Source organism: Canis aureus, chromosome 19, assembly GCF_053574225.1.
Source record: "Canis aureus isolate CA01 chromosome 19, VMU_Caureus_v.1.0, whole genome shotgun sequence".
NCBI lineage: Eukaryota > Metazoa > Chordata > Mammalia > Carnivora > Canidae > Canis > Canis aureus.
Genome location: NC_135629.1, coordinates 58,387,682 through 58,415,113, shown reverse-complemented (window position 1 = coordinate 58,415,113; position 27,432 = coordinate 58,387,682). Strand labels below are relative to the sequence as shown.

At 63.3% G+C, this 27,432-nt stretch overlaps 1 protein-coding gene and 2 long non-coding RNA genes across 13 annotated transcripts; 2 read left to right on the top strand and 1 right to left on the bottom strand.

The window, feature by feature from the left end:
- Positions 1-287: 287 nt before the first annotated feature.
- Positions 288-2,937, top strand: LOC144290961 (uncharacterized). Its single transcript, XR_013358440.1, has 2 exons — positions 288-551; positions 822-2,937. It is a non-coding gene; the product is annotated as an uncharacterized LOC144290961 (long non-coding RNA).
- On the bottom strand, positions 2,410-25,818 carry REXO1 (RNA exonuclease 1 homolog). Of its 3 annotated transcripts, XM_077860671.1 has the most exons (18): positions 24,327-25,040; positions 23,876-23,946; positions 23,479-23,533; positions 11,495-13,218; positions 10,604-10,708; positions 9,578-9,788; positions 7,378-7,541; positions 6,910-7,041; positions 6,676-6,799; positions 5,877-5,990; positions 5,643-5,780; positions 5,410-5,523; positions 4,814-4,887; positions 4,494-4,604; positions 3,931-4,046; positions 3,692-3,830; positions 3,427-3,547; positions 2,410-3,335 (listed from the first exon to the last, which is right to left on the bottom strand). In XM_077860671.1, the coding sequence occupies exons 1-18, from the start codon at positions 24,388-24,390 to the stop codon at positions 3,247-3,249; spliced, it is 3,666 nt and encodes a 1,221-aa protein (XP_077716797.1). In that variant the 5' UTR covers positions 24,391-25,040; the 3' UTR covers positions 2,410-3,246. The 3 variants fall into 3 exon arrangements, with proteins under 3 accessions (XP_077716797.1, XP_077716798.1, XP_077716799.1); XM_077860672.1 differs by lacking the exons at positions 23,479-23,533; positions 23,876-23,946; positions 24,327-25,040 and adding an exon at positions 25,590-25,818; XM_077860673.1 differs by lacking the exons at positions 23,479-23,533; positions 23,876-23,946 and having other exon boundaries at positions 24,327-25,038.
- LOC144290960 (uncharacterized) lies at positions 8,003-22,380 on the top strand. Of its 9 annotated transcripts, none has more exons than XR_013358431.1 (6): positions 8,003-8,393; positions 10,705-10,928; positions 13,432-13,952; positions 15,091-19,818; positions 19,972-20,421; positions 22,122-22,380. It is a non-coding gene; the product is annotated as an uncharacterized LOC144290960 (long non-coding RNA). The 9 variants fall into 9 exon arrangements; XR_013358438.1 differs by lacking the exon at positions 22,122-22,380 and having other exon boundaries at positions 13,432-13,587; positions 13,868-13,952; positions 19,972-21,861; XR_013358436.1 differs by lacking the exon at positions 22,122-22,380 and having other exon boundaries at positions 13,432-13,684; positions 13,868-13,952; positions 19,972-21,859.
- Positions 25,819-27,432: the final 1,614 nt, after the last annotated feature.

Below are 27,432 nucleotides of genomic sequence, written 5' to 3'. Positions count from 1 at the left end.
CCGAGGGGCGGGGCCGGGGCCAGAAGGCGGGAAGTGGGTGGGGCCAGGGCAGCTCTGGGGGTGGGGTCTTGTGAATTGAAACAGGCGGGTCCGGGGTGGTCGGGGGGGCGGGACCCCCAGGGTGGGCAGGCCGGGGCTGCGCTAGGGGCAGGTTCTGTAAATAGTACCCAAGGGGCGGGGCCTTCCGGAGAAGGCCGGGGTGGGGGCGAGGCAGAGGTGGAGCCTGGGGAGGAGGTCTCTGCAGAGGTGTGCCCAGCCGAGGGTGGGCCCGATCTAGGGTGGGCGCTTCGCACGGAGCGGAGGGGTGTCGAGGTGGGGGCAGGCTGGGGCTGGGGACGGTCAGTGGGCGGGCCGGATGAGAGGGCCTCTGTCCGGGCCAGAGGACTAAGGGGACCATGATTTAGGAGCAGGGCCTCGGTAGGGCGGGTTGGACCTAGCCAGGGTTGCGGAGGGCCAGAGTGGGGCTGGGAACGCGGGAAGGACGCACAGGCATCACAAGTGCAAGCTGCGTGCCGTCCTGTACCTGCTTAGGGAGCACCTTCTATGCGCAGGTGTAGTGTTGGGCGCAGCGTGGAAGCCCAGGGGGTGCCGGCCGGGTGTGTGTCCACCCAGCGGGCGGCCAGGGCTCTGGGAGTCTCCCTGAAGGTGACAGGGGTGGGAGACAGCCGTGCAGCGGGGCCATGGCCGAGGCGGGAGCCGGGGCGGGGGTATGTGGGAGCGGCTGCTGAAGCTAGGGCCCCCGGAGTGGGGTTCAAGGGGAGGGGCAAACTTGGCCGACAGAAGTGGTGATTGAGCGCTGCCTTTCATATTTTCACTTTTAGACACGGTCTGAAGTGTGGAAATCAGGAAGGTGGTTGGTTCTGGGCTTCCCCACCCTCACCACCCTTCCCTCTGGGCCCTGGGACCCCTCCCTCTAGCCTGTTTCTAAGCCAGCGGACCTGGTACCTGCGCCTGATGCCAAGCCCCAGACGCCCGGCTGCCTGGCGACACCTGTGAGCAAATGCTGGGTGAATGAACGAATCAGTGAGTGCTGGTGTGGTGAGGGCGGCACACAGGATGTGACCCCCCCCATCAGGGCAGCCACCTCCCACTCCACACACCCTCCTGGGCCTGGGGAAGAGGGGGGCAGGTAGGCCTCTTATTCAATCACCGAGCACACATCCAGCGCCTATCCAGGGGTGTCCCGGATGACAGAGGAGGGCTTGCACAAATTGTTCTAATTTTGCCAGGACTGGCCCTGAGGAGGGGCCTGCAGACCCCATCCCGTCCCCAGGATGTGCAAAGGCCCTGCAGCCTCCAAGAGTCAGCATCTCTGGCCAGCTAGAAGCTGGCACCCATCCTCGGGGCCTCCCTGGGGGCTCGTTAAGCTCTGGGGAGGAAGGAGACACCACCAGGGTCACGGAAACCGGGGGCGCCTGGGTCAGTGAAGCACCCGACTCTTGATTTCAGCTCGGGACAGGATCTCAGGGGCATGGGATCAGTCCTGTGTCGCGCTCCACGCGGGTCATGGAGCCTGCTTGAGATTCTCTCCCTCTCGCTCTGGTCCCTCTCTCTAAAAAGAAACAGAAACCCCACAGAAACAGGCCTGCACCATTTATTTAGGAAACTACTACTTGTTTTCAGAAGAGGTGGGAGAAACTCCAATGGTCACAAGAGCACAACAGTGGTTGGTCGACACTTGCCCCCCGGGACCCCCAGGATCCAGAGGGCAACCAGTCCTCTGCAGTGCTGGCCCAGGACACCTCGGGGGTAGAGGCTGCTGTGTCCTCAGCTTGGGACCCTGCTCTCCAGGCCTTCGGCAGAAGCCTACAGGGGCCTCCTCCGGGCAGCCCTCCTGCCAGCACCTTTGCGTTCCTGCCTCCAGACCCAGGGACTCCAGCGCCAGCCCCTCCCTCCGCGAGGTTATTTCTGGCTTCACTTTGCATTTTAAATGAACCCAAGGTGGACAGATGAACAGCCCTGGCCCCTCCACCCCCGAGAGGCACATTCACAAGGCAGCCGATTCCGAGGCGCCCAGGCTGGGCGCGATGCACAGCAGCACCTCCTGGGAGCTGCAGGCCGGGGCACGGTGGGCGGGGGCCACCCTTCCCTTTCTGTGGTAGCTTCTCAGACGTGCATGGCACAGGTGTGGCTCTCCGGGCCTCCTCACCCCCACCCCGCCGGGCGCAAACCCCCTGCCTCACAGGACTTGGCTACTGCCCCCACCATCACTGCACCCCACGGGGGCCAGAGCGTGACACGCCCCACACCCAGACCGCCCAGAACTCTAGGGCCCAGAGCACCCCCGGGCCAGGGTGGCAGGTCCTGGCACTGCTCAGGCACCGACGGAGGTCAGGGCACGTCCTGACCACAGGGACAGTCTGCATGGGGCCTCGTCTGGCACAAGAACACCACCGGACGCCAGGGAGCTAAAATCCATACAAACATTTATTCCGTCCCTGCCTCGGGTTGGGGCTCGGGGCTCAGGGCCCTGGGGGGCTGCAGGCCTTTACAGACAGCCCCTGGGGGAGGGCGGGGCTCTGGCAGGAAGACAGGGTCCAGAGGCTGATGGGCCCTGGAGGGGTCCGGAAGGCGAGGCCCTGGGGTTGGGGGGGCAGGGGGGCTGGCTTGGTTCCCAGAGGTCACGGAGTCCAGGTGGGTTTGGGGAGGCCAGTTCCCACCCGTCCGGCCCAGGCCGGGCTGGACTCTCGGTCCTGGTGGCTGCCAAGGTGCCAGCTGTCGGCTCCCGGCCCCCCAACTCCTCCCCCTGCCCCGCCCCCCACAGGGAAGGCAGCACCAGGGCTTCTCCAGCTGGGGAAAGACAACTGTGCGAGTAGTCGTCAGATTTAAATTACAAATAATAAAAATAACAATACAAAATAAAAAAAAAGAAACCCCTGTCTCAAACACACCCACGAAAAGCCTGCCCGGCAGAGGGGCCGGAGCGGGAGGCCTGGCTGCCGGGGACTCAGCAGGGCCCACTGGGTGCCGGGTGGGGTCTGGCCCAGCCTCATGGGGCGTCAGCAGCAGTCTCCGGAGGACAGAAGTCGGGGGCAGAGAGGCGGGGTGGCGCAGGGGGCCGGGTGGGGTCAGGGCTCCAGGTGGTCTCGGCGTGGGCACTCGGCCGCCGGCTCCTCCCGCTCTCTCTGTTTCCATGTCTCGGCGACGTGGACAGGGTTAGCTCTCGAGATTTATTGCACTGTTTTGGAAGAGGCCTGGGGTAGAGGCCGGGCCGGGGCTGCGGGGAAGGCGGGCAGGCGGCAGCGGTCACCGCTTGGTCTTGGCGTCTTCTCGGATCTTCCAGATCACCAGGTGCATGCAGGCGCTGGCGTCCTCGCTGGAGCTGTGCCCGTCCACTGTGGGGCAGAGCGGGTGGGGGATGCGTTGGCGTGGGTGCGCCCCGCCCCGGGGCCCCGCTGCCCCTGCTCGCCACCGCCCCCTGCTCACCGTTGTCCTGGATGATCTGTCTGAGGTAGTCAGCCATGAGGTTCCGCAGGGAGCGCTTGTAGGGGAGGCCCAGGCGGTGCGGGAAGAGCACGGACGTGTCCACCACGGTGCTGTGGATGACCTGTGGGCGAGAGGCTGGGCAGAGACCACGGGAGCCAGGGCCCCAGGGGGCGGGGGTAGGAAGGTGCCCGGGGCTCAGCCCGCCCAGCTCCCAGCATCCTCCCTCCGAGGACCCCGGGCAAGCAGAGCCTGGGGACGGCAGTACCTTCAAGGCCAGCAGGTCACTCTCCAGGCTGTGTCCGATGAGGACGGTGTCGGCGCTGAACATGCTCAGCAGGACAGCCTGGACGTCCCGGAGCGAGATGCTCGTGTCGGCGAGGTCAGCCTCAGTCACCCCTGAAAACCTGGGGCGGGTAGAGCAGGGGCCCTGAGGGTAGCTAAGGAGGCAAATCTCGGGTTCCCACCCTGGGAGCTGGGGCAGGGAGTGGGGGGTCGGGGCCATACCTGGTGTTGTAGTCAACAATTTCATTGTCCGGCTTGACGAAGGTGTCGTAAACCACCTGCATGTCCGTGTCCACCACCGTGACACGCGTCAGCTCCAGGCCATACGTGGTGTAGGACTGCAGGCCAGGAGGGGTCACGTGACCACATGCCCCCCCGCCCCCCACCGGCCCCCAGGACCACGGGCCAGACACTCTGCACCCCGAGCCCCAGGGAGCTCCAGGCCTTCTGTGGGAGCGGGGGTGGGGACGAACCCGCAGTGCCCTCACAAAGCCCCAACAGCCCCCTGGTTTACAAGCCAGTCCCGAGGACCTTGGCTGTGTCGCACGGTGCGCCTGGTGTGCCAAGGGGTGAGACGAGAGCTTCTACTCGGCGGTGGGAGAAAAGCTCGCCTTCAGAAGACGCCGGCATGGCAGCCAGACACAACCTGAGGCACGAGGGAGGCCAGCACCCCGCCGTGGTCCGCGGCTCTTCCCCTCACCTGCTCTATCCTGAGACCCACGCCGGCTCCAAGCTGCAGGTGCAGGTGCCTGGCCGCCACTGAGTGCACACGGTGCTCAACTCACCATTTCACAGTCAAGGGCGTAAATCCCCGGGTGGGCGTCTTCTGAAAGTTCTTTATCGAAAGTCTTCACAAAGCCTTCGAGGTTTTCCTTCCGGCCGTCCTGCACGTGTTGCTGCGAGCAGAGCGGTGAAGGCCCGTGAGGCTGGCGGGCGGGGGGCGGGTGGTTTCTGGGGGACGCCCCACTGTTCCTAAGGCCACCGTCAGAGGCACACGGATCAAAGGACAGGAAAGGGGGATGTGGGCTCTGGCCCAGGCTGCACCTCGTTTCCAGCCAGGCCGGGGGTGCTCCCCAGGTGGGGGAGCAGGGCCCCAGAGACCTACCTTGGCGACCTGACAGCCAGTGGAGCCGATGGCAGCCGAGCAGCACGTGTACTGAGTCTCCCAGCCGCCAGCCACTGAAAGGGAGGAGGAGGTCAGGGCCCGGCCCCCAGCAGCCCAGTCCCACGCCTCCCGCGCACAATCGTGGCACCTGATGTGCTGGGGCAGGGGCTTCTCAGCAGAGGAGGGGTGGCCCCTGTGAGGCGGGCATCTACAGCCTCCTCTCCTCCTCTCCTGGGGGGCACCAGGGCCCCTGAGGGAATGAGGATTTGGGACCCCGGAGGAGGGGCCCTCCCCCGGTGTGGCAGCAAGGACACATGTGTCTTGGGGATGGGGGGGGACCCTGGCACACCCACCAGTGGGCAGCAGGCGGCCTGCAAGAGGGAGCACACCACGTGGGGTGCTGAGGGTGGGAGCCAGGGTGCGTGGGGGCTGGGGGTTGTGGGGGGCCTCGCCACCATCCACACTGGGACACGGCTCAGGAAGGGAGAGGACACGCAGAAAGAAAACTGACCAGTGTTGGTGCAAAGGGACAGCCTCAGCCTGACCAGGAGTCGGCGGGGAGGTTGTGGGGTGTGGTGTCTGCAGAGAGGGCTCACCTCGGTTCCGGCGGAGCCGCCCCCAGTGGTAGTAGCACTCCTCCTCGCGCACACAGCGGCCCGACGCGGACACGAGGTACTCACTGCCACACCGGCAGCAGATTCTGCAGGAGGCTGTGGGGCGGCGCGGGAGCATCAGGCCCTGAACCCCCACCCTGGGGTGCGCCCCGGCTCACGGCACACTCCCCCTGCCCAGACGGCCCTCCGCAAGCAGGGGGGCACAGTCCACTCACAGTCCTTGGGCTTCTTCTCCTCAGCCGTGAAGATGACGGCGCCCCCTGGCCGCTCGGGGTGTGGGAAGGGGTACCCGTTCTCCTTGAGCTGGTCCTCCGTGAGCAGGTACTCCTTGAGGCGGCCGTACAGGGCGGCCCCTGGGGACAACCGGGCACGTAGTAAGCCCGCAGCAAGGCCACGGACGGCTAAGCAGGGGGAGGGCCTGGCTGGACGGCTGCAGGGACCAGGCTCACCTTTCAGATCTTCCACCCGGGGGCTGCTCGGGCGGCTGAGCGAGAAGCTGGTTTTGGTGGCCAACTTGCCCCCCAGCACCATCTCATGGGACACGACCCTCCGGCCGCTGGTTTCTGGAAGTGGGGGGACGGTAAGCCATGCTCAGACTCCTTCGTCCCTCCCGAGTGCACTCCCACCCTCCGTGGTGACCTGTCCCCCGGCCAGCTCCTCACCACCCTGTCAGACAGGCGAGACTGCCCCCGCCTAAACTCTTTAGGGACTGGCTGCTGGTTGCCAGAAGCCCCAGGGCACGTAGATCAAGGGGCCTTCCAGGGGCACTGTGGAAGCCTCCCAGGAGGAGCTGTGGGGGCCGAGGCGGGAGCAGGAGAGCAGGGAAGTGTGCGCACTGGCGGCTTAATGTGCCTTCAAGAGGCAGTAATGACGCGTCCTCCCGGAGCTGAATGCACGCAGCAGGCCGGGCGAGCTTCGCCTTTGAAGAGGCCTCCCCATTAGCAGGCGGCCCCCGGCTCGGGAGAGCAAGCTCGCTAAGGAGGGCAGTGAAGAGCGAGAAGATGCAGGAGTGAGGGTGTGGGGCGGACGCCACCTTCCATGGAAGCCCGCCGACCAGGAGCCAGCACCCACCTTTTTGTCTGAGAGCCTCCCCGCGCTCCGAGCGGCAGAAAGCCGGCTGGCCAGGGCCCCACGGCCTGGGGGAGAGTGGTCCCCAGCCACCAGCGCAGCCCTGGGCCCCCTGCTAGAGGCACAAACCCGACTCTTCCAGACATTAACGCCCCGGCCACCCCTCCTAGCCTGACTTACTGTTGAGACCAGGCACGGAGCTGGGGACCAGGCCCCGCAGCTTCTTGAGGGTGTTCACAGCGACGTTCAAGTAGATGTTCTTGCTGGGACTGCGGTCATAGGCCACCTTCTCCTCGTTCAGCGCCTGAGGACGGCACACTGCTCAGCCTGGGGGCCCCGGGCCTGGCCACCCCCGAACTTGGGCCAGCCGTGGCCCCCTCAGCTGACCAGCAGCCACCCGCCAGGGTCACGCACCTTCTCTATGGCTTCCTGGTTTGAAGAGCTGAACTTGAGGCATTCCTCAATGAACAAGTTCAGATACCGCTGGCGGATGACCGTGGGGACTTTGCCCCCAAACTCTTTCGGAATAATGGGCTTCTTTAAACTCTAGGGATGACACAGAGCCATCGGAGGTGGCACAGCCCTGCCCGGTCCTCTGATGCATTTCTCAGAACACACAGGCTACGGCACACACAGGGCGGACCCCGCTGGAAACTCTGGGCTTCGGTGCCCGTGAGGGCTGCTACTGGCGCATCGGGGCCAACAGACCAGCACAGCGGTGTCGACCAGCGAGGAACCGAGGGCAGGCAGGGTGGCGTACGTGGCACCTGTGCCCTCTGCTCTCTCCGAACAGACACTGCCCCAGGGATGTATTCCTTAATGAACAGAAGAGTGGAGGGAGCGGGGAGGGTGCCAGCGAGCCGCAGGGAGGGGGATGCTCACCTGTAAAGATGGGCTGTGGGCAACGCGCTTGGGGGTGACGGTGGTGGTGGTCTTGGACGCCATGCCTGACAACGTGCGGGCCTTCAGGGGCTGGCTGCCTGGCTCGGGGCCATTGGGAGGCTGGCTGCTGCTGGCGGCGAGGGTCCTCTTGGCACCTGTGGGGGCTGGTGGGGCACAGGGCACGTGAGTGCAGGAGGAGAGCACGCCCATCACTGAGCTGCAGAGCACCAAGCAGCCGCGGTCATTGAGCGTCAGCAGGACGTGCATCTCGGAGCACAGGGGGAAGGGCTGGGCTGGGGGGCACGGGCTATGGAATGACATTAGGCTCTATCTGCTTTCGGGCAAGTCCATCGAGAAGGGGGAAACACAAATGGGGCTCCGGAGGCCGGCTCAGGCAACGTCGCCGCCGGGGTGGTCCGGCGAGTGGCAGGGCACATGTGGAGCCTTTGCCACATGTTCCGGCCCCCAACTCCGAGGCATTGACGCAGGAGGGAGGAAAAGGCCCTGGCTCCTGGGCTGAGGACCAGAGGGTATAGGATGCCCCCCGGCCCGGTCATTGTGACCAGCCGGCCTGCCTGCTGCTGCCTGTGTTCCCTTTGATGAGGTCACAAACCAAACAGTCTCCCGCCCCCCAGGGAGGAGGGTGCCCGCCTGTGGGGCCGTTTCCGAGGGCTCCGGGGCAGGCGAAGGGGACTAGGGGAGGCGGTGGGGGGGCACACGCCTGCTTGAGCTTGGGCCTTCTGGCCGGCCCCGCGCCTGGGCCCCACCCTGCCCAAAGAAGGCGAACAGATGGAGAGCAGAGGGCCCCGACCCCGGCCTCCCGGGAGGACGACGGCACGCAGGCTGGCGCGGCTCAGCCCACACTGGGGCAGCCTCTGCTGATGGGGCAGACACGTGAGCTTTTCAGTAAGGAGAAACACCTTTTAGATTCATTCAGACACTTTCCACACAGCACTCGGGGCACACGTGGAAAGGAAAGCCAGTATGAGCTTCGGACGGGACTGCCCAGACCTCAGGTGAGTCCCCCTCGCTTGGGGAGGCCGCCACAGTGCCTATGGATACTGGACCACCTGCGGCTGACGCCACCCGCCTTGGGCACAGCGAGCAGTGTGCCAGGGCTGTGCCAGGGTTGCCCCAGGCCATCGACGACCCGCGAGACCCGATTGCAGGCAGAAGCTGTGGGTTTGTGAGAGCCGTGTCCAAGGATCCACACGGTTCAGGGCCCTTTTCCCTTGGCCGCTGCTAAAGCCCCTCAGCCAACACCTCTCGCCATTGAGTTCTAAGGCAGGAGCTCCAGGGAGGGGAAGGTCAGAACGCAGACAGCTTATCCTGAAGAAGGTTCTTGGCACCAGGGAAAAGGGGGGTGGGGGAGTGGCTGCGGATGCCTGCATTTGTGGGACAGCCTTGTCGGGCCACCACGCAGGCCCCGGTTACTCAAGGGAGTGTTTAAACCAACAGCAAGGGAGGCCCCTGGGAGCCGATAAGGAGGCAGGGACCTCTCCAAGTGAGGCTGACTCTACATGTGAACAAGCCCCCCCCCCCCCAACATCTCCTCGCTTCCAGAGGCGGCTGCCTTAGAGACTCTCACCTGTCAGACAGCAGAGGCATGACCCGGCTTCCCTAGTGGGGGAAGGTGCCCCTCAGAGCAGTAGGGCATCATGATCTAGCCCAAGCCCCTCCCGATGAGCTGAAAGCCTCCCTGACACCAGCTTTGGGCAGGAGCCTGTCCGCACACACCACCCGGAGGCCAGCTCCCTGTTCCTGGCATCACTGTCTAGAGCCCGGTGCCCACACTCAGACCGGCCCCCACCAGGCCACCCGCCTCCAATACCCCAGGAGCCCGGGGGAGGCAAGGACACAAAGACCAGGGACAGAGAGAGTCACAGGGAGGCTTCTGGGTCAGGGCCTCTGAGGGAGGCTCTGGGTCTGCCAGACAGACAAGGGATGGGAGGAAGACAGGAAGACATCCCCAGACTCTCAGCCAGCCGCCCACTCCCAGCACCAAAGCCAGGAAAGGCCCAGAGCCGCTGGGCACTGCACCAGGCCCGACTTGGCCTCCTGCTAACTGTCGGAGAGACCTTTATCCCCATGTCACAGACAAGCACACTAAGGGCCCGGCCAGGCCACCATTGCTGGCAGAAGCGGAGCCCGGCCTGGGGTCCCTCCTGTCACTCCCGAGCCCCTGTGCCCTGGGACTCACCTGCAGCCAAGCGGGGGTTGGGGACATGGGCGATCCTCCTCTTCTCACCAGGAGCTGAGATGTGGATGGAGGATGGCTTCTCTGTTGGCTGCTGGGCAGCCTGGAGCCAGGTGGCTGAGTCCCTCTGGGCCTGCTGGGCCCGCCGATAGCACACCTCCTGGGCAGTGGGAGGCCGGGCAGGGGGGGCTGGGCCTTTCCTCACCGGGTCTGCCTGAGTGATGACAAATTCCAGGCTGGGGTCGTATGTGGGGGGCACCCAGAGCAGACCACGTAGGCCCGAAGGCTGACAGAGCAGGCAGGAGGGCAGGGGCGCCGGAGCCGCGGTGGAGTGGGCTGCCCTGGCGCCCTCCTCTGAGTTCCTGGATACCCTGGCAGGAACCGAGCTCGGCAGGTTAGACCTCAAACTCATGTTGCCTCGCTGTCCCAGGGCACCTCCGTGGTCCTGCTCTCTTGGCTGCTGCCTTCAGAATGCTCAGGCCGTGCCCTTGGCCCTGATATAGGCACAGCCACTAGGTGGGTGGGAATCCTTGGGCCCCCTGATTGGATTGGCACGTCAATCCAATCACGCTTGATTCAATCACATCCAGCCTCCAGCCTCACCAGGGGAGGGGTCTGGCGATTGGATCAAGCAGAGCTCCCAGGTGCTTGGCCAGGAGCCCGCCCTCTGCCCGTCTTCCCTATGCCTTCCCCTATGCTCGCTCGCCTCAGCCACCAACATCTGCTCCTGTCTTCAGGGTGGAAACCAGGGCTCAGAAAGGTTGGGCCTGTGCCTGCAACCACACAGCACACCTCACAGCCAGTGCTGGGCCCGTCCCTTAGGGGGCCCTCCCTGCTCTGTGCCCCGCTTCCCCCCAGCAGGGAGCACAGCCCGAAGACCGGAGGTGGGCTCCACACACTTCAGTGCCAGGACACAGGAGTGCTGGGTGTACGTGTGCTCATGGGCAGAGGGACACAGGGATCTGATTCTGCAGACGGGGGCCTTCCCTGCCCTGCCAGCCTCCCCTGGGGACCCAAAGGCAGACTGACCTCCTTGCCTTGCTTGGAGAGATGAGAAATTCTCCTCTTCTGCCCAGGGAACAGAGTGGTCAGAGCAGAATGCCCCTTGTCTTCGTTCTTGTCTTCCTTAGGGGGCTGAAAAACATCCAACCCTCAACGAGGCTCCCTCCCTCGGGCCTCTCCTCCCACACCCGTCTCGGGCTCCTCTGGGCTGCTCCAACCACCAACCACCGAGAGCCTAGATGCGGTGAGGTGGAAAGGCAGGAATGCACTCAAGGAAGGGGCTCCCAGGTCTTGAAAGAGATGATGTGGGACCCTCAACTCCAGCCAGGGGGCGCACCCCGCACGCTCGCAGGTGAGGAGACAGGACCCCCTGCATCTCCTGCAGACACACCCCAGCCCCGAGGGCAACATGGTCTCATGCCCAGACCACTGCCTCGGGCTCCTCTCCCTCACCCGCTCACATGGGGCAGCTCAGAAACGCAGAATGGGAGAACAGGGTGCAGAGATCTGACCGGCCACACCTCAAAGGTCTGTGAACGGAGCAGGGCAGTAAAGGACAGAGCACCCCAGGCAGGACCTTGCGACCCTCACATGAGATGTGGGTTTCAGAGCAGGGACCAGCACGGCGGGCTCTGTCGAACACAAGCTCCCTCTGGTGGCCGACATGGGGGCACTGGACAGTGGGTGTGGGGGGGTGGAGGAGGGAGGAGAGAGAGAAGGGGGAGAGGTGGGAGACGCGCCGCAGATCTCTGCAGAGCTCAGAACACCACTGCGGGACCCTGCTGGGTGGGCCTCAGGGTCCTGGCAGTGGACAAGGGTGGGAGGGGGGATGGCACACAGCATGCAGCCCCCAAGGGCTCCTGACCGCAGGAGGGGAGCACCCCCACAGAAGCCACAGGCCCTGGGCAGGGGGCTCACCTGCCGGGCTAGCCGGCCCCTGTCCTCTGTCTTGACGCTGGTGGACTCATTGAAGATGCGCAGACACTCCTCCATGGGGTCGGAGTCGAAGTCAACCTCCTTTTCCAGAGCCGAGTAGTCCACACTCTCACTGGCCTCAGAGGAGGAGGAGGAGGGTGAGGCGGGGGCGGGGGCGGGGGCGGGGGCGGGCTGGGCAGGCGGAGGGGCCTTGAGGCGCTTCCGGGGCCCCTGAGCCACTGAGCTGCCCAGGCTGCTGTCGGAGTCGGAGTCAGAGTCAGAGTCCGAGTCGGAGCTGAGGCGGGGCGGGGCGGGGGGTGCTGTGGGCCCGGGGCCCTCGTCTTCGCTCTCGTCCCCGAAGAGGTCTGCGTGGCTCAGGGCCCGCTTCTGCAGCTTAGGGGCATCCCGGGAGGCACCCTCGTCCAGCGAGCGGGCCTTCCGCTCGGCCAGCTTCCCAGATGGGGTCTTCCCACCCGTCCTGACTGGCAGCTGGTGGGCACCCCCGCGGTCGGGCCGGCTTTTCCCTGAGCTGGCCACTGGGGTGGCCGAAGATGGCTTTTTCTTGGTCCCTTCGGGCTGCTCAGCCCTATGCCGGGGGCTGCCGGCCTGCGGGCCCCTCCGGTCTGCCCCGGGCTTCCCGGCCGGCCTCCCGTGCTCTCCGTCTCTGCCCTTGTCCTTCTTCCGGGCGCTGTCCTTATGGGTGGTGACAGGCAGTGCCCCACTTTTCTTCTTCTTGGGTCTTCCCTGCTTGGGGCCGCCAGGCTCCCGGGTGGCCTTGGCGGGCGAGCTGGGCTTGGCCACAGGCGCCCCAGCAGGAGCCTTGGGGGGCTGCCCGAGGTCCTCCACGTCGTACTGCACTGCCATCTCCTTGGTCTCCCGCAGGCCACCTTCCTCAGTGTCCTGGCCCTCCCTGGAGCCGGGCTGCCCAGGGGCCTTGGTCTCGGTGCCCAACTGGGCCCTGGGGGGGCTGGTGGTGATGGGCCCGTCCACCGGAGCCGTGGCGGCATCATCATCTGAGTCTGAGAACCTGGCGTCGCAGCCGGCGAAGGGGTCGCAGGGCTTCTTGAGGGCAGGCGTGTAGGGTTCGCTGCCTCGGGAGCCCCTGGGCCTCTTGGGGGCCCTGTCATCCTTAGAACTGGCTCTGCTGAGCAGCCGGGCAGAAAAGTTGGACAGAGGGTCATACTCCAGGTCTGTGGACGGCTTGGAGTCATCCAACACGTACTTGCTGCTGGGGATGGGGCGGCCATATCGCTGGGGCTGGCTCACAGCCTTGGGGACGTACTCCAGGGCACTGCCACCCCCCCCACCATGGCCCTGTGCCCGATCCAGGGAGGCCAGCGAGTACTTGCTGCCTGCCTCGGCAGCAGTGGCCAGAGGGGTGGGCTGGTAGCTGGCATCAGGGCTCGACAGGCCGGGGCGGCCGCCAGGGTTGTAATCGAAGGACAGCGGGAAGGCGTCCTCATCCAGGCCAGCGGCGGAACAAGCGGTGGGGTCTCGGGGTGCCACGGCGGGGGCTTCGGCTGAGCTGTGCTCACGGGTCGTCTCCAGGAGCTCCTGGTACCGCCGCTGCTCAAGCTCCACCTCAGAGCGCACGGCCTCGATGGCCTGATTGACCAGCTCCAGCTCCAGGATGTCCGAGCGGGGCTCGTCCCCTCTGCCCAGGGCTCCATTCTCCCTCTGCACGGGGGGCTTGGGCAGCTCGGGGTTGTACGGATCATAACCGAGCCCTGAAACGGGAAGCAGGAGAGAAGAGTGGTGAGCGGGCCCCTAAACAGCGACAAGTTGGCCACCCCCGACCTGGGCGTCAGCCCCGAGGCCCGAAGCTCAGAACCCACAGAGAACCAGAATCAATGGGGGGCTGGGCCTCCAGCAAAGCCCCAGGGAGGCTGTGCCAGAAGGTGAAGTTTTCCACAGTGGGCTCCCCCTCTCTGCCCGCACAGGCCCCAGCCCACGCAGGCTGCCAGGCAGGCTGAGGAAGCACAACTGGGCCCCAGAGCCATGGCCGTTTGGCCTGCACACCTCCTGGCACAGCACAGCTCGCGGTGCAGGTCGTGGCACTGGCACGATGGAGGAGGGACATTTCACCGGCTGGACAAGTGAAATCCAGGAGCTGGGGCCAGAATGGGATTCCCCGTGGGCCCAGCCCTCAGGGAAGCCGTAGCACGCTACTTCCTGCAGACAGGAGCTGGGCGGGTGTGCAGAGAGGGCCTGCCAGCCTGGCAGGGCACAGACACAGTGGGGCCGGAGGTGGGGGGAGGGGGGTACATCCAAAGCTTTCCCTGGGTCAAGGCTTGGGTGGGAGGGGAGCAGAGGGCCGCCGCAGAGGTGTCACCTGTAGGGCTCTGTCCCACAAACACGCTCCCTGCCTCCCTGCAGTGAAGTCCATGGGGCTGTGCATATGCCAGGAGAAAGTGGAAGCCCACCACCGCTAGGGAGCCCGACAACACTTTTAAGGAAAAAGGTGAGGCAGGATGTTATCTGCTAAGGGTCTCACGGTGTAAAGAAGAAGAAAACATTGTACGTTCAAATTCCACTCTGAAAACACCAAGTGGGGTGGAGAGCAAAGCTGATGTCCTCATAACTTCTTAATTTTTTTTTTTTTTAAGTAATCTTTACTCCCACCGTGGAGCTCAAGCTCAGGATCTTGTCCTTTTATTTTTTTGTTTTTAAAGATTTATTTATTCACGAGAGACACGGAGACACAGAGACACAGAGAGAGAGACAGAAACACAGGCAGAAGGAGAAGCAGGCTCCTCACAGGGAGCCCGATGCAGGACTCGATCCTGGATCCCAGGATCACGACCTGGGCCAAAGGCAGGTGCCCAACCACTGAGCCACCCAGGCGTCCCAGGACCCCGTCCTTTTAATGTTCATATCAACCTGAAGGGTCCCCACCCCTAGCAGCGACGGTGGGATAGATGACTCCGGTTATGTACCATCTTCCAGGGCTTATGCCATGAGCCCAGCACCCATGTCACCAATGTCTGCACAAAACTCCCAGAAGACTCTCATTTATGGACAGACCTATGGACACTTTAAATAAAACATAAGCAAAAGAAGCCCAACATTCCAAGAAAAGGATAACATGCCATACTCAAAACACCATGTTCAAACATTCCAGAATTGAACGAGTTTATCATTAGAAATCCTATCTAGGGATCCCTGGGTGGCACAGCGGTTTGGCGCCTGCCTTTGGCCCAGGGCGCGATCCTGGAGACCCGGGATCGAATCCCACATCGGGCTCCTGGTGCATGGAGCCTGCTTCTCCCTCTGCCTATGTCTCTGCCTCTCTCTCTCTCTCTGTGACTATCATAAATAAATTTTAAAAATTTAAAAAAAAATAAAAAAATACATTAAAAAAAAATCCTATCTAAAATTTAACAACACAGGAGTCCAAGTCCCTGCTCCGCTGCGTCGGGTATACTTGGACCCAGTTTCGAGCTTGTAAATAAACCCTCGTGTGTTTGCACCAAAAAAAAAAAAAAAAATTTAACAACACATTTTATAAAGTGACATAATGACATTTTTGAAGCACTAAGTTGTACACCTGAAAGTAACATAACTTCGTGTATCAACTATATACTCAAATAACTTTTTAGGTCTCACTAGAGGTCACTCTGAAGCGTCTCAAGAGAAAACCTCCCTAGATCTCACGCCCTGCCCGCACCTGCAGGGAGCCCAGGGGGACCTATCCTGGACCTCCACCCTGCAGAACTGTCCGAGAAGGAGTCTTGATTTAAGGACCCCCGTCCAACGTGACGAGCTACGGCAGCCCCAGGAAACTCCAGCACCACGGAGCGGGAAAGCCGTGGAAAGAAACCGGCACGGCTGGGCGCCGGCCTTCACCACAGGGAGCTTTGTAGGGCACAGTGGCTGGGCCTGGGGCCCCAGGGAGGGAAGGGGATCATTGTGGGCATGTTGTTTGGCTTTTACCCTGGAACCCAGGTTTAGATTATACTTAGAAGAAAGAAGCACGTAGCTTCACTTCTGACCACCGAGGACGAGCCAGGACCATGGGTCAGAGAGAGGGAGGCCGGTCCATCACCCACCACCACCGAGTGGGGCACTGGGGAGTGGTCATTTCCCCTCACTTGGGGCAGGATGCGTGGCCACCGCTGCTCAGAGGTGGAGGGACCAGCCAGATGGAAGGCCATCGTCCCAGCTCACGCTGACCCATCACCAGTCCAAATGCACGGATGGGAGGCCCACTCTGGGCCAAGTCCGCCGGAGTGAACACAGAGGAGCCAATGCCTTCCCCTCGGAAGTCTGGGCTGCCAGCAAGGAGGAGGGGCCCACACCCAGCGAGGGGCTGGGTTGGCAGTTCTCAGGGGGCCTCCAATCCAGCCCAGCTCATTCCCTATCCTCCCTCCTGTGGCTAAGATTCCTGCCCCTGCTGTGGGGACGAGAGTGCAGCCTGCCTAGCGGGGATCCCCCTCCCCCAGGGGCTGTTTGGGATGAACGGAGGGTCCATCACTGGGCAGAAGGGCCACAAACAGTATGCACATCACCAGGAGCCCCTCAGCCGTTTCAGAGTGATGAGGTCCAAGTTCAGACCTCAGGCCACTTCACACTTTGAAAAGAAGGGTTCTCCCCCAAGTGCATCTGTGCTTAGGGGGGACCCCAAGGGAGGGAAGGAGGAGGGCCTACAAAAGAGGGGCCCTCAGGGGAGGGGACCTGAGGTAGGCCTGTCTTCCTACCCTGGAGCCTGTACTGACATTATAAAGGCAATCACACCTGCTCCACCTCCTCTAGCCTCCTGGCAGCCTGGCCTCTCAGATGGGAAGGGGCAACTGCACTCGGGGTCCCAGTGGCTCAGACCCTGAAGGGGGTGCAGCTCTTGGCTGAGCCCAGTCCAAGCACCCAGCCCCTGATAAGAGCATTCCCGAGCCTGCCAACATGGGGCATTTTCAGCCCCAGCTGGAGGCTGCCTCCCCCACCATAAGGCAAAAGAAACTGCCCTCGGTGTGCCTAAGAAGGTCAAGACCCTGGCCCACTGGGGCCTCAGGTCCTGTAAGACTTCATCAGCAGCCTAAGGGGCTCCAGACAGGTCAAGAAGCTTCGAGCATAGCTGCCAGGAGCTGCTACAAACCTGTGGCTTAAAGTGAGCACACGGAGCCCAGAGCTAGGTTACCTGAGGCTTCTGGGAGGGGGACCCTCGTGGCCTCTAGCCCCCTGCCTCACCCTGCTTCCAAGGGCCGGGACCGTGGGGAGCCTGTCAGGACTCAGTTGGTTTACGAGCTGCAGGTGCCCACGGGCCGTGCCCACCCACCTGACAGAGCCCACTGGAGGGCTCTGGGCGGGTGGCAGCCACAGAGGTTGGGAAGGGCCATGGGGCACCTTGGAAGGCATCTCCTAATTATCGCAGAATTAATCTGGATGGAAGCCAAGGGGCGGTTCCTTTGGGGGTTTGCACCTGGTAAGCATGCGTTTGGTAAACAAGATTAATTAGGCTGAGGAAGAAATCACGAACCCCTCTTCCCACACCCACTGCCCACCCCCAGCACACCTAGGCCCAGCCCTGCTTCCGTGCCCACAGAGGCCCCACACCCCCCAGGCCCTGCCCAAGGAGAGAGCTGCCCTTCCCTGGTTCCTGTGTCCCGACTCTCTGACCATTCGCTCCCGGGACAGGCTTCCAGCAAAGGGGGACACCAGCACCCCGACCCCACAAGGAAAGGCCAACCCCCGCTTTCCAAGGCTGCAGATCCCTGAGTGCAAAAACTCACACAAGGCTGGGGCAAGGGTCACAGTAGAGACCACACGGGGCTGAGTGAGCAACAGACGGGGCAGTGGTGTAGCCGCCTCAAATCCCTCCCAACCTTACCTCTGCCGGGAAACCCCCGGGCCTGGGCCTCATCCGTGGCTCTGTGCCCCTGCTCCAACCGCACCCCACCTCCAGACAACACTACACACCCTCCCGTAAAGGCACGTAACTAACGACGGCCAAGCACAGAGGCCCCACTGGGGCGGGTCTGTGAGCCCCACCGTGAACCTCAGGAGCCACTCAGACTTCCCCTCACATCGTCAGCCCCTCAGCCCATTCCATGGATAAGAAGGCCAAGTCTTGGCCAGCCAGGCCGCTCCCTAAGTTTCACCCAGCTGGTGAGAGGGCTGACCCCAGAGCCTAGGTCCTCTCCCACCTGGAAGGGAGACCTGGTGCTGCCAACGACCATCTCTGCCTTCCTAAGGGCTGGCTGTCGCCCCAGCCCTCCCACCACTCTGCCCAAGGTCCAAAACCGATAAGCACACACTGCACAGTGGTCCCACCCCGGCTTCGTGCTCTGATAAAACATTAGTGGGACGGTCTTCCAACCCCGGTGGCGGCGGCCGTAGCCTGCTGACCCTGCATGGGGGTGTCAGGGACACAGGGAGGAGTCAGTCCCTCCAGCACTCGAGATAAGCAGGACACAAGGGCTCATCAGTGGAGAGACTAAACCCACCCAGGCTCCGGGAGCTGCGTAGGAGGCAGAGGCCTTACAAGGTGGTGGTGGTGGGAGGACGTACCCATAAGACCACACTGGTAGGTAGGGCACTGGCTCACAGCCAGCCCTGGCTTGGCTGGAATGCAGGGTGGGTGGCCAACTGGGGCTCAGAGGGTCCAAGCACCCAAGCACCCACCCCTCACTTTGGGCTCTTCTGGCCACTCCCCAAGTCCTCAGAGGCACTAGGAGCGTCACTACTTCCCTCCAGGCCCAAAGGCTCTATTCCTGAGGACCTTCCTTCTGTCCAGGCCCAAAGTCTCCCCTGGGTAGGACGCCCTTACACCTGGACATCCAAGTGCCCCACTCGACAGGGCAGGAGCCTGAAGCCCAGGATGAAAGTACCTGGCCATTCACCCATTCTGGAGCAGAGGGGAGAGTCCTGGGGCACGCAGGACCCATAGGAAGAGAACGGCGACAGCCAATGGAAGTAGGTGCACACGGGGAGACACATGCTACTTGCCTGACAATGGGGCTGGGCTGTGCCTCGGGGAGCAGAGCCTGAGGTCCACCTTCACCTCCAGGACAGTCTGATGACACCGGACAACCTCCCCTCGCTGCCCTCAGCTCTAAAGCCCACCCCCCAAGCAAGGACAAGGCCAGGGTTCCCAGGGAAAGAAAGAGGGCCCCTGCCAGGCCTGAGACCATCCCCCAGCTCGGCTCCCTCTGGGCATCACTGGCCACCCCGCTATGGGGCTGCCCCTCCCGAGGCTTGATCCCGGGAGGACCAGGACAAGAGTGCCCTGGAAGCAGCTACCGCCCGGCACACAGCCTGCTTGCCATCGTAAACACACCGGGGGCTCAGCTATGCTGCAAACATGCAGGGAAGCATGCGGGGCAGGATAAAAACCAAAGGAAACCCAGGAAGACACAGAAGAGCATGAAACAAAGAAGAAAAAAAAAAAAAGAAAACGCAGAAGAATGCCAGAGGGACCGGCTGCGGCGGCCACATGGGCCTCCCGGGGGGGGCCTGCTCTCTGCTGCCCTCATAACTGGGCTGGTTATGCCCCATGGGCTGTGGGGGGCACAAAATTGCTTTCACGGTCCCCAAACAGAACATTTTACGGATTCTCTCACTCCGGTCCTGGGACGCTTCCAACTCCCCAAACACGGGTGGCCAGTGGCTATCCTGGGGGTCACCTTCCTCCACACCACAGGCTCCTGGGAGGTGCCCCGGCCAGCAGGAGGCCCAAGAACACTGCAGCATCCTCTTCCTGGAACATGGAGTCAAGACATGGGGGCAGCTAGCTGTGTCCCCCAGGAAAGAGCCCACACACCAAAGTCACACATGAGCATCAGTGCCTTTTATTATTTGACCACACAGGTAGGTGACGGGGAAGAGTGGTGAGGGTAGGCTTTCCAGGTGGGCCAGCCCCCTCCTCTCCTTCATACTTGGAACCAGCTTCCTGCCCAGAGCCTGATGGCCTCTACCTCAGCGACTCCTCCAGGCAGCCCTCCAAGATCCTCCCTGCAGAACTGGGAGGACTAAGCGGCTCAGGCAGGCCTGTGCTCTTCCCTAGGTACCCAGCACAATGCTGTAACAGTGGCGCCTGGGGAGGAGGCCCCAGGGCTTTCGGGTCCTGCCTCCTGGAATAGTACCCACATTCCTGCTCTTTGAGGGCTCTCTGGGCCACTCGGCTATAGAGAATCGGACACACGTCTCTCAGGACAAACAACTGTGATGTGTGACCAACTGGGTAGGGACGGATCTGGCCCCGAGGGACAAGCATGACCAGGATGTGCCTGGAGTGAATGCAGTCCCAGTGCTGCCCAGATGTGCCCTCCGTGTCCCCTGCTGTCCCGGAGCTCGACATGCTGACCACCTGGCTCCTGTCTACACCTCCGCCTCCGGTGAGCTGGCCGGCACAAATGTCTGCAAAGCTTTGTGGACGGAGGGAGGGAGTAAAAGAAATACTGGCCGAGGGTCACGGGCCCTCCATGCCTTGAGTGCATGCACTCCCGCGACACAGGCCCCTGTGGTGACTGGAGGACACGGTCCCACAGGACAGTTGGCCCCCAGCAGCCACACAGGAGATCCAGCGGCTCCGCGCACAGCCCCCTATTTCCGCGCACAGCCCCCTATTTCCGTCTTCCGGGGCTGAGTGGCCAGACAGCAGCAGCAGCAGCAGCAACAAGCTCCAGGACGACTGGGAGTCAGTGTGACAACAGTGACCCCTGCTGGACCCGCTGGGGGCGGCAGCAATGCTGGGGAGCAAGTGCCCTTCCACTCCATCCCTCCAAACCACGCAAGAGAACATTCGGGCCTTCCACTGAGCTGCATCCCTGCCCCAATCCTGGATTACCATCCCCCCACTACCACCTCTGCTTCCAGCCACGAGGCAAACTTCTACTCATCCTTCAAAGCCCAGCTCAGTAACCATTTATTTGGGGAAACCTACCTGATGTCCCCGCAACCCCTATGCCAACTGCTCTGCCCTGGACCCCAGCCCACAGGTAGGTACTGAATTCAGACGCATCCAGAAGAGCCCTAGGAGGGTCCCAGGGCTAGCTCCCAATTTTGCAGAAGACCCCGAAGCCCAGGTACCCCTGTGTGTAAGCACGTGTCGGGCCCAAGCCCCACCACAGAGCACCCAGGTTCTGGGCCCCCCAGCAGCCTCCCACCCTGTTTTCGTCCAGTAAACTAAAGCACAAGCGGGCGTGCAGTTTCCCCCGGAAGTGCTCCGGGCTTTCCCTCCTGCCTGCCCCCCACCCAGCCTGCTGTGGCCAGGTGCTCACGCGGCCGTTTCCAGAAAACTTCAGTACCTGGGGAAGCCGCCAGACCAAAGGCCCTCAAATGGCAAGCACACACCTGCTTCCTAAAAAGACACTGGCCAACCACGGCAGAAAGTCTGAGGAAGGCTGCGATCGGGGAGGGGGAGAGCAAGCAGGCAGACACCCCCCCCCACGCCCTGCAGGCCCCAGATGGCTCCCGGGTCACTGGGGCCCCAGGGACCCGAGCACCTCCTTCCCCGTCTTCGCTTCCCTCTTAGCATCCGACTCTCGGGTGTGAATGAGACCACACCAGCCGGCCGCCCCGCTGCACACGCAGGCAGAGAGCTGAGACAATCCCACACGTCCACCTCAGTGGCACCCAGTGTGACCCTGAAAGGGGGCCCTGAGTGCACAAGGGGTGGGTGGGGACGACGACGCAGGAGAGCATTCCCACGACACTGTCCCTGAAGAGCCCAGGTCATCACCCGTTTTACAGAAGGCTAAGTGAGGCACAGGAGCCACCACTGGCAGCTGGAGGCCAGGCCAACCCCTCCCCCAAGACAGGCTCTTTGCACAACGGAGAGGGAGCCGGAGCCGGATGCCTGCATTTGGGGCTGCCCTCCACCTGCGAGGGCTGAAAGGCAGCCATGGTGCTCGCACCTCTCCTCTGGAGAACTTGGGGGGCACAGGTCTCCCAAGCTCCTCTCAGCTGCCCCAGGAGCTGGGTGCTCATCAGGTTCCTCCATCTCAGTTCAGGGCTGGACAAACCTGCGTGTGTTGGGAAAGGGGCACTCTGGGCACTGCAGGGGGCTGAGCAGCATCCCTGCCTCCGCCCAACCCCAGGGGCACCACTGAACTGACAACCACACACTTCCCCAGGCGCCACTCCTGGGGGCAGGTTTGCAGGGAGAGACCCAAGGCTCTGCTAACACTAAGCAGATACACTTTCAAATGACAAAAGCAGGGCAGTCCGGGTGGCTCAGTGGTTTAGCGCCGCCTTCAGCCCAGAGTAAGATCCGGGAGACCCAGGATCGAGTCCCACGTCGGGCTCCCCACAGGGAGCCTGCTTCTCCCTCTGGCTCTGCCTCTCTCTCTATCTCACACGGATAAATAAATAAAAATCTTAAAATAATAATTAAAATAACAAAAGCAGCTTTCTGGGCAGACACAGCAACACGTGTGTGGCTCAAGCCTAGATCAGGGCAAGAAGGCTTTTAAGGCTCCCAGGCCATCCAGAGAGGCGGCCAGGTGTGGGAACCCGGGAGGTACAGTCCCAGGATGGCCTCTGGCCTCAGAAAACAGAATCCAACTTAATCAGTGCACAGGATCACGACTACAAAGGGCACAAAGCCTCTTCTATCGAAGGCGGGGAGGGAGCACAGCAAGCTGGCAGGGGCAGGACTCGGGGCGATTTACAAAACACGTTTCTTCTGACTTTTCAGTATTGTCCAACGTTTTAAAAATGAACGTTACTCTGAGCCCTGAAGAAAAGCGCTATGAAGAGAAGCAACGGGTGGGCCTCACCGGCTGGGACTCTGCCCAAAACCACAACTGTGACGCAGCCCGCGGTAAGCGGTGAATTCAGCGCTTTGAACGCCCCAGCACCTCGCCTCTAATCCCATCCTTACGAAAGCCAAGAGCTACAAGACAATGGAAGCACCGACGGTGCTGCAGGCTTCTCCTCTGGGAGCCTGCACAGCTGGGTCCCTGGGGACTGTGGCTTCCTGGGAAGCAGGGCGGGGGGGGGGGTAACGCTTGAAAAGAAAGTAAAGGGGCCTCAGCAAGAAACAGCCTGTGACCAAGAGACGCCAGGCGATGCCTAGGGACATCTGTCATCATCGCAACCAGGGTAGGGGGCGCCACAACTGGGGGTGCTCCTGGCATTGAGCAGGCGAGGGCCAGGGATGCTGCCCACCCAGAGCAGGCCTGGCCCCAATGTCCAGTTCCCACTGCTCCTCCGAGCAGCTTCAGAGTTCCCACCCCAGACTAAGCAGGAGGCCCCAGTGGGCCGAACTCAAGGCCACGCTGCCCACCGGCTAGCAAAGACACTCCAGGTTCCTTGCAACCCCCCGCCGGGCCTCCAGGCACAACAGGCAACGCTGCTGGCTGCTGAGGTCCTCTCAGGATCCGTTCTCTCTTGGTATCAGGGGAGAGAAATCTCCCCAGCATTCACTGGCGCTGAGAAAGTGCCGGATGCAGGAGAGCACACTTCCACTGCATCTCTGAAGAAATCATCACGTGACAGTGAGAAGTCGCCCCCACATGAAACCCGCTGGCACCCTGCCGGAGGAGGGAGCAGCTGAGGGGCAGCGTGGCCGGCGGATCTGCTCAGGCGCAGCCATGCCCCGGGGACTGCCTGTTACTGTGGCTGTACCCCTCCTGCTCCAAGCCAGCTCACAGAGGACAGAAATTCCACCCTCTGCTCGAAGCCTTAGTTCTCTGGCTCCATCCCCCTCTCTGCCTGACCTTCCGGGCTCGGAGCTTCCCTGAGAAACAAGGCTTGCTCTCCAGACCATAAGCTCCCCCCAACCATTGCCTAATAAGAGGCCCAGGGAGGGGGGGCTGCCCCCACCACGTAGTCATGACCACCCCTGTCCTCAAGTTTCAGCGCTCACGTCCTACTGCTCTCTTTCCCAGGTCTCACTGTTCCCAGCCAGCCCCAGGGCAGAGCATGGGCTGACACACACGGGGTGCTGGGGTGTGTGTGGGACTCATAGGTGCTCAGCAGCTGGCACTGGAAGGAAGAGGTGAGTGGGGCAAGGGCCTGACTGCCCAGACTCAATCCCATCCCCCACTTACCAGCCATGCACACACAGGAGAGTGACTCCCCATCTCTGGGCCTCAGTGTGCTCATCTGTAAAATGGGGACAATCATCCCTACCATTGAGAGTCCTAGAGCCTACCCAAGGGTGTCCTGCCAACTGGACAATACCACGCACGAGACTGGATAGCCTGAAGCCCACATGGAGTGGGCTGGGGGCAGGGCTGGAAGGGACAGGATCCCGGCCCAGCCCCCTCACTGGCCTCAGACTCCACTGCAAGGCTCAGGTGCCCACTGGCCCAAGACTGGAGGTGCTGGGCCTCACAGGGACCCCCACAGCCCACCTGCAGGCAGCTCCCACCCAGCACTTTAGCAACTTTGTTGCTTAAAAATGAGTTCAAGCAAACCGGGCCCAGCCCACCCTTGCCAGAGCACCTCTGCTTGGGCCTGCACATCTGGACTGCTGCAGCCTCTTCCAGCTGAGAGGAAACGGGGCCTGTCAAAATCTGGAGCAGGGGAATCAGAAAGGGAGGGAAAGGACGAGGCACACACGCTCCCCTGGCCTCCCAAGAGGGCAGTGACCCCGTGAGCATGCCACAGAGAAGGAAACAGAGAGGCTCCCCAGCAAGAAGCAGGCTGAGCTGGGAACTGACCCTGCCCCTCTGCAGGGGGACGCAGGGTTCTACCAGAAAGCAGACCCCCTTCCTTTCCTTTCCTGCAAAAGGAACACGCAGACCTGCTGCGGAAATGGGTAGGCGGCTGCATTTTTTCCCCCACGGCAAGCGGGGCAGACAGGACCACATCACTAAACAGGTTCCCCAAAATGATCCTTCGGCAAACAAACTGGCCATCTGTGAGGCAGGAAGAAATGTAAAATGTGACTTACCGTGGGAAGAACGCATGAGGCGAGAAATCAACACCCCAGAGTTTGGGAGGCTGGAAGGCAACATGTGAACTTGGGGCCGAGTCACCGTGTCAGAGGCCTAAGGGTGTGGTCCTGCCCTCTTTGGACTCACCGAGAGGACCCCAGAAATCAGGGGGCTCTCTGCAAAGCGCTACATACACCACCAGGCGGTAAATAAACTGCGCTTCAGCGGGACAGCTGGGCGCCGACTCCCCGCCCTCCCTGGCCCGCACCGGAGCCGGGAGTACCATGATCCGGCGTCCAGGCACCAGCGGGCACACGTGTCCTTTCTCCCCGACGCCAGGTTCCCCAGGGGCCTCACCCGTCGCTCACGCAGCTCTCAAGGCCCCGGCCCCCCGCACAGCTGCAGAGGCAGACAGGGAGGGACTGCTCCCATCGGGCTGGCTGCAGACAGCTGCAGGTGCCAGGGGGCCGAGCATATTCCCGTGAGATTAGAAAATCCTACTTTTCTTTTCCTGACCACACGGGGCAACAGGCCTCTGGGTTGAGGCTAGCCGTCGCACTCCCCTAAGGAAGAAGGTCCTGAGACGATGATCGCTTTTTTGGGGAGAAAATTCGAAGCTGAGACAGGATGAGGAGGTCTGGGTCCGAGGGAAAGGGGAAGTGGTCCTGGAGGGCAGAGGTCACCCGAGGGAGCACGAGCCTCCCCCAGAAGGGAGGGGCATGGCAGCACTTAATCCTCCCCGTCACACCTCCTCCAAGGAGCCCACCGCACCCCCGGCCTTCCGCAAAGTGCCATGACGGTGACAGCCGGCGCGAAGGGACGACGCGCAGTCCACCAACGTCCTCTGCGCAAACCCAGGGAGGCCTGGAAGCCCGCGCCCCGCCCGCCCAGCCGCTCGGCTGCGGCCGCCTCCCGGTCCAGCCGCGTCGACTCGCAGCAGGTGCTCCTACGCCCGCCGGACACGGCAGCGGCCGCCGCGGGGGGCGGGGGGCGCCGGAGTCCGGCCGCGCTCGCCGTTCGGCCTGCGTTAGTGCCTGCGCCCTCGCGACGGCCCAGGACGGCTCCCCGCCCGCCGTTCACGCCGTGCGCCCAGGGGCACCGAGGCTCCCGACACCCCGCGCCGGCCCCGGGCTCCCGGGGGGGGGGGGGGGCGGTCCCGGCCGCGGAGACGACGCCCGCCAGCGCGTGGGGAGGCGGCTGGGCCGAGGCGGCGGCGCCGGGAAGGCCGCGGCCGTGGAGTCCAGGCCGGGGCCGGGGAGCCGAGCCGGCTCGGGCGTTACCTGCTGCGGGGGGCGCCGCTCCGCCGCCGACCAGCGCGCCGGGGCCCCGGGCCCCGCGGTGCCGGAAGTGGCAGTAGGGCCGCCGGCAGGGCCCCCCGGGCGCCCCAGCCCAGTAGGGGCAGTCGATGGCCCGGAAGAAGCCGGTGGAGCGTAGCATGGTCCGTCCCGAAGCCGGACCCCGGCCCGGAGCCGCCCGGGCCCCCGGGCCGCTCACTGGCGCCGCGGTCGCCGCCGCCCGCGCCTCACGGACCCCGCCGCCGCCATCTTGCTCCGAGGCCCCCGCAGGCCCCCGGGACGCCGCCGCAAGGGACCTCGGGAGCGGCTGCCCGCGGCGCGCCTGCCCGGGAACGCGGGCCCGCGAGGGACCGAGGCGCGTCGCGCACCCCTGGGCCGGGACAGGCGGCCGCGGGAGCGGGGATGGGGGCCGCGCGCGGCCTCCGGGAGCTTCGCCGGCGCCGCCGCCCGGCCCTCCGAGGCGGCCGCACAGCCATCTTCGGCCCGAGGCCCCGACGGCGCCGGGGCTGTCCACCGCGCGCCTGACCAGAAAGAAAAAAAAAAAAACTCCCTCAGGACCCAGCTGTCATTCACTTGCTTCTAATTTGCGTTTTATTAGTGCTGCCCTGAAGTGCCCCCTGCTGGAGGAGGCGAGTCCTGCGGGCGCATCTCCCTGAGTTCCCCCCAAAACCCACCCCGGCCCTGCTGCACAGTTGGCTGTCAGGGAGGGCGTCGTGCCTCCCACCTGCACGCCCCCTGCACGCCCACCTGGGCTCCCACGTGCACGCCTACATTCACGCCCACCTGCACGCCCACCTGGGCTCCCACGTGCACGCCCACCTGCACGCCCACCTGGGCTCCCACGTGCACGCCTACATTCACGCCCACCTGGGCTCCCACGTGCACGCCTCCATTCACGCCCACCTGGGCTCCCACGTGCACGCCTCCATTCACGCCCACCTGGGCTCCCACGTGCACGCCTCCATTCATGCCCACCTGGGCTCCCACATGCACGCCTCCATTCACGTCCACCTGGGCTCCCACGTGCCACGCCTACATTCACGCCCACCTGCACGCCCACCTGGGCTCCCACGTGCATGCCTACATTTACATCCACCTGGGCTCCCACGTGCATGCCTCCATTCACATCCACCTGAGCTCCCACGTGTACGCCTCCATTCATGCCCACCTGGGCTCCCACGTGCACGCCTACATTCACATCCACCTGGGCTCCCACGTGCACGCCTACATTCACGTCCACCTAGGCTCCCACGTGCACGCCTACATTCACGCCCACCTGCACGCTCACCTGGGCTCCCACGTGCATGCCTCCATTCACGCCCACCTGGGCTCCCACGTGCACGCCTACATTCACGCCCACCTGCACGCCCACCTGGGCTCCCACGTGCACACCTCCATTCACGCCCACCTGGGCTCCCACGTGCATGCCTACATTCATGCCCACCTGCACGCCCACTTGGGCTCCCACGTGCATGCCTCCATTCACGCCCACCTGGGCTCCCACGTGCATGCCTCCATTCACGCTCACCTGGGCTCCCACGTGCACACCTCCATTCACACCCACCTGGGTTCCCACGTGCATGCTTCCATTCACGTCCACCTGGGCTCCCACGTGCACGCCTACATTCACGCCCACCGGCACGCCCACAGGAATCCTGCTCTCACTCATTTGCTCACAAGAAACCGAGTGCTTGCTGTATGTGAGCCTCTGCCCTAGATGCTCCCTTGAAACAGACAAACCAGGGACAAGGTGGGCCGAGGGCAGGCTCACAGCCTGGTGGGGAAGGCCAACATCCTAACGAAATATTGAGAATGGGGTGTCAGGTGG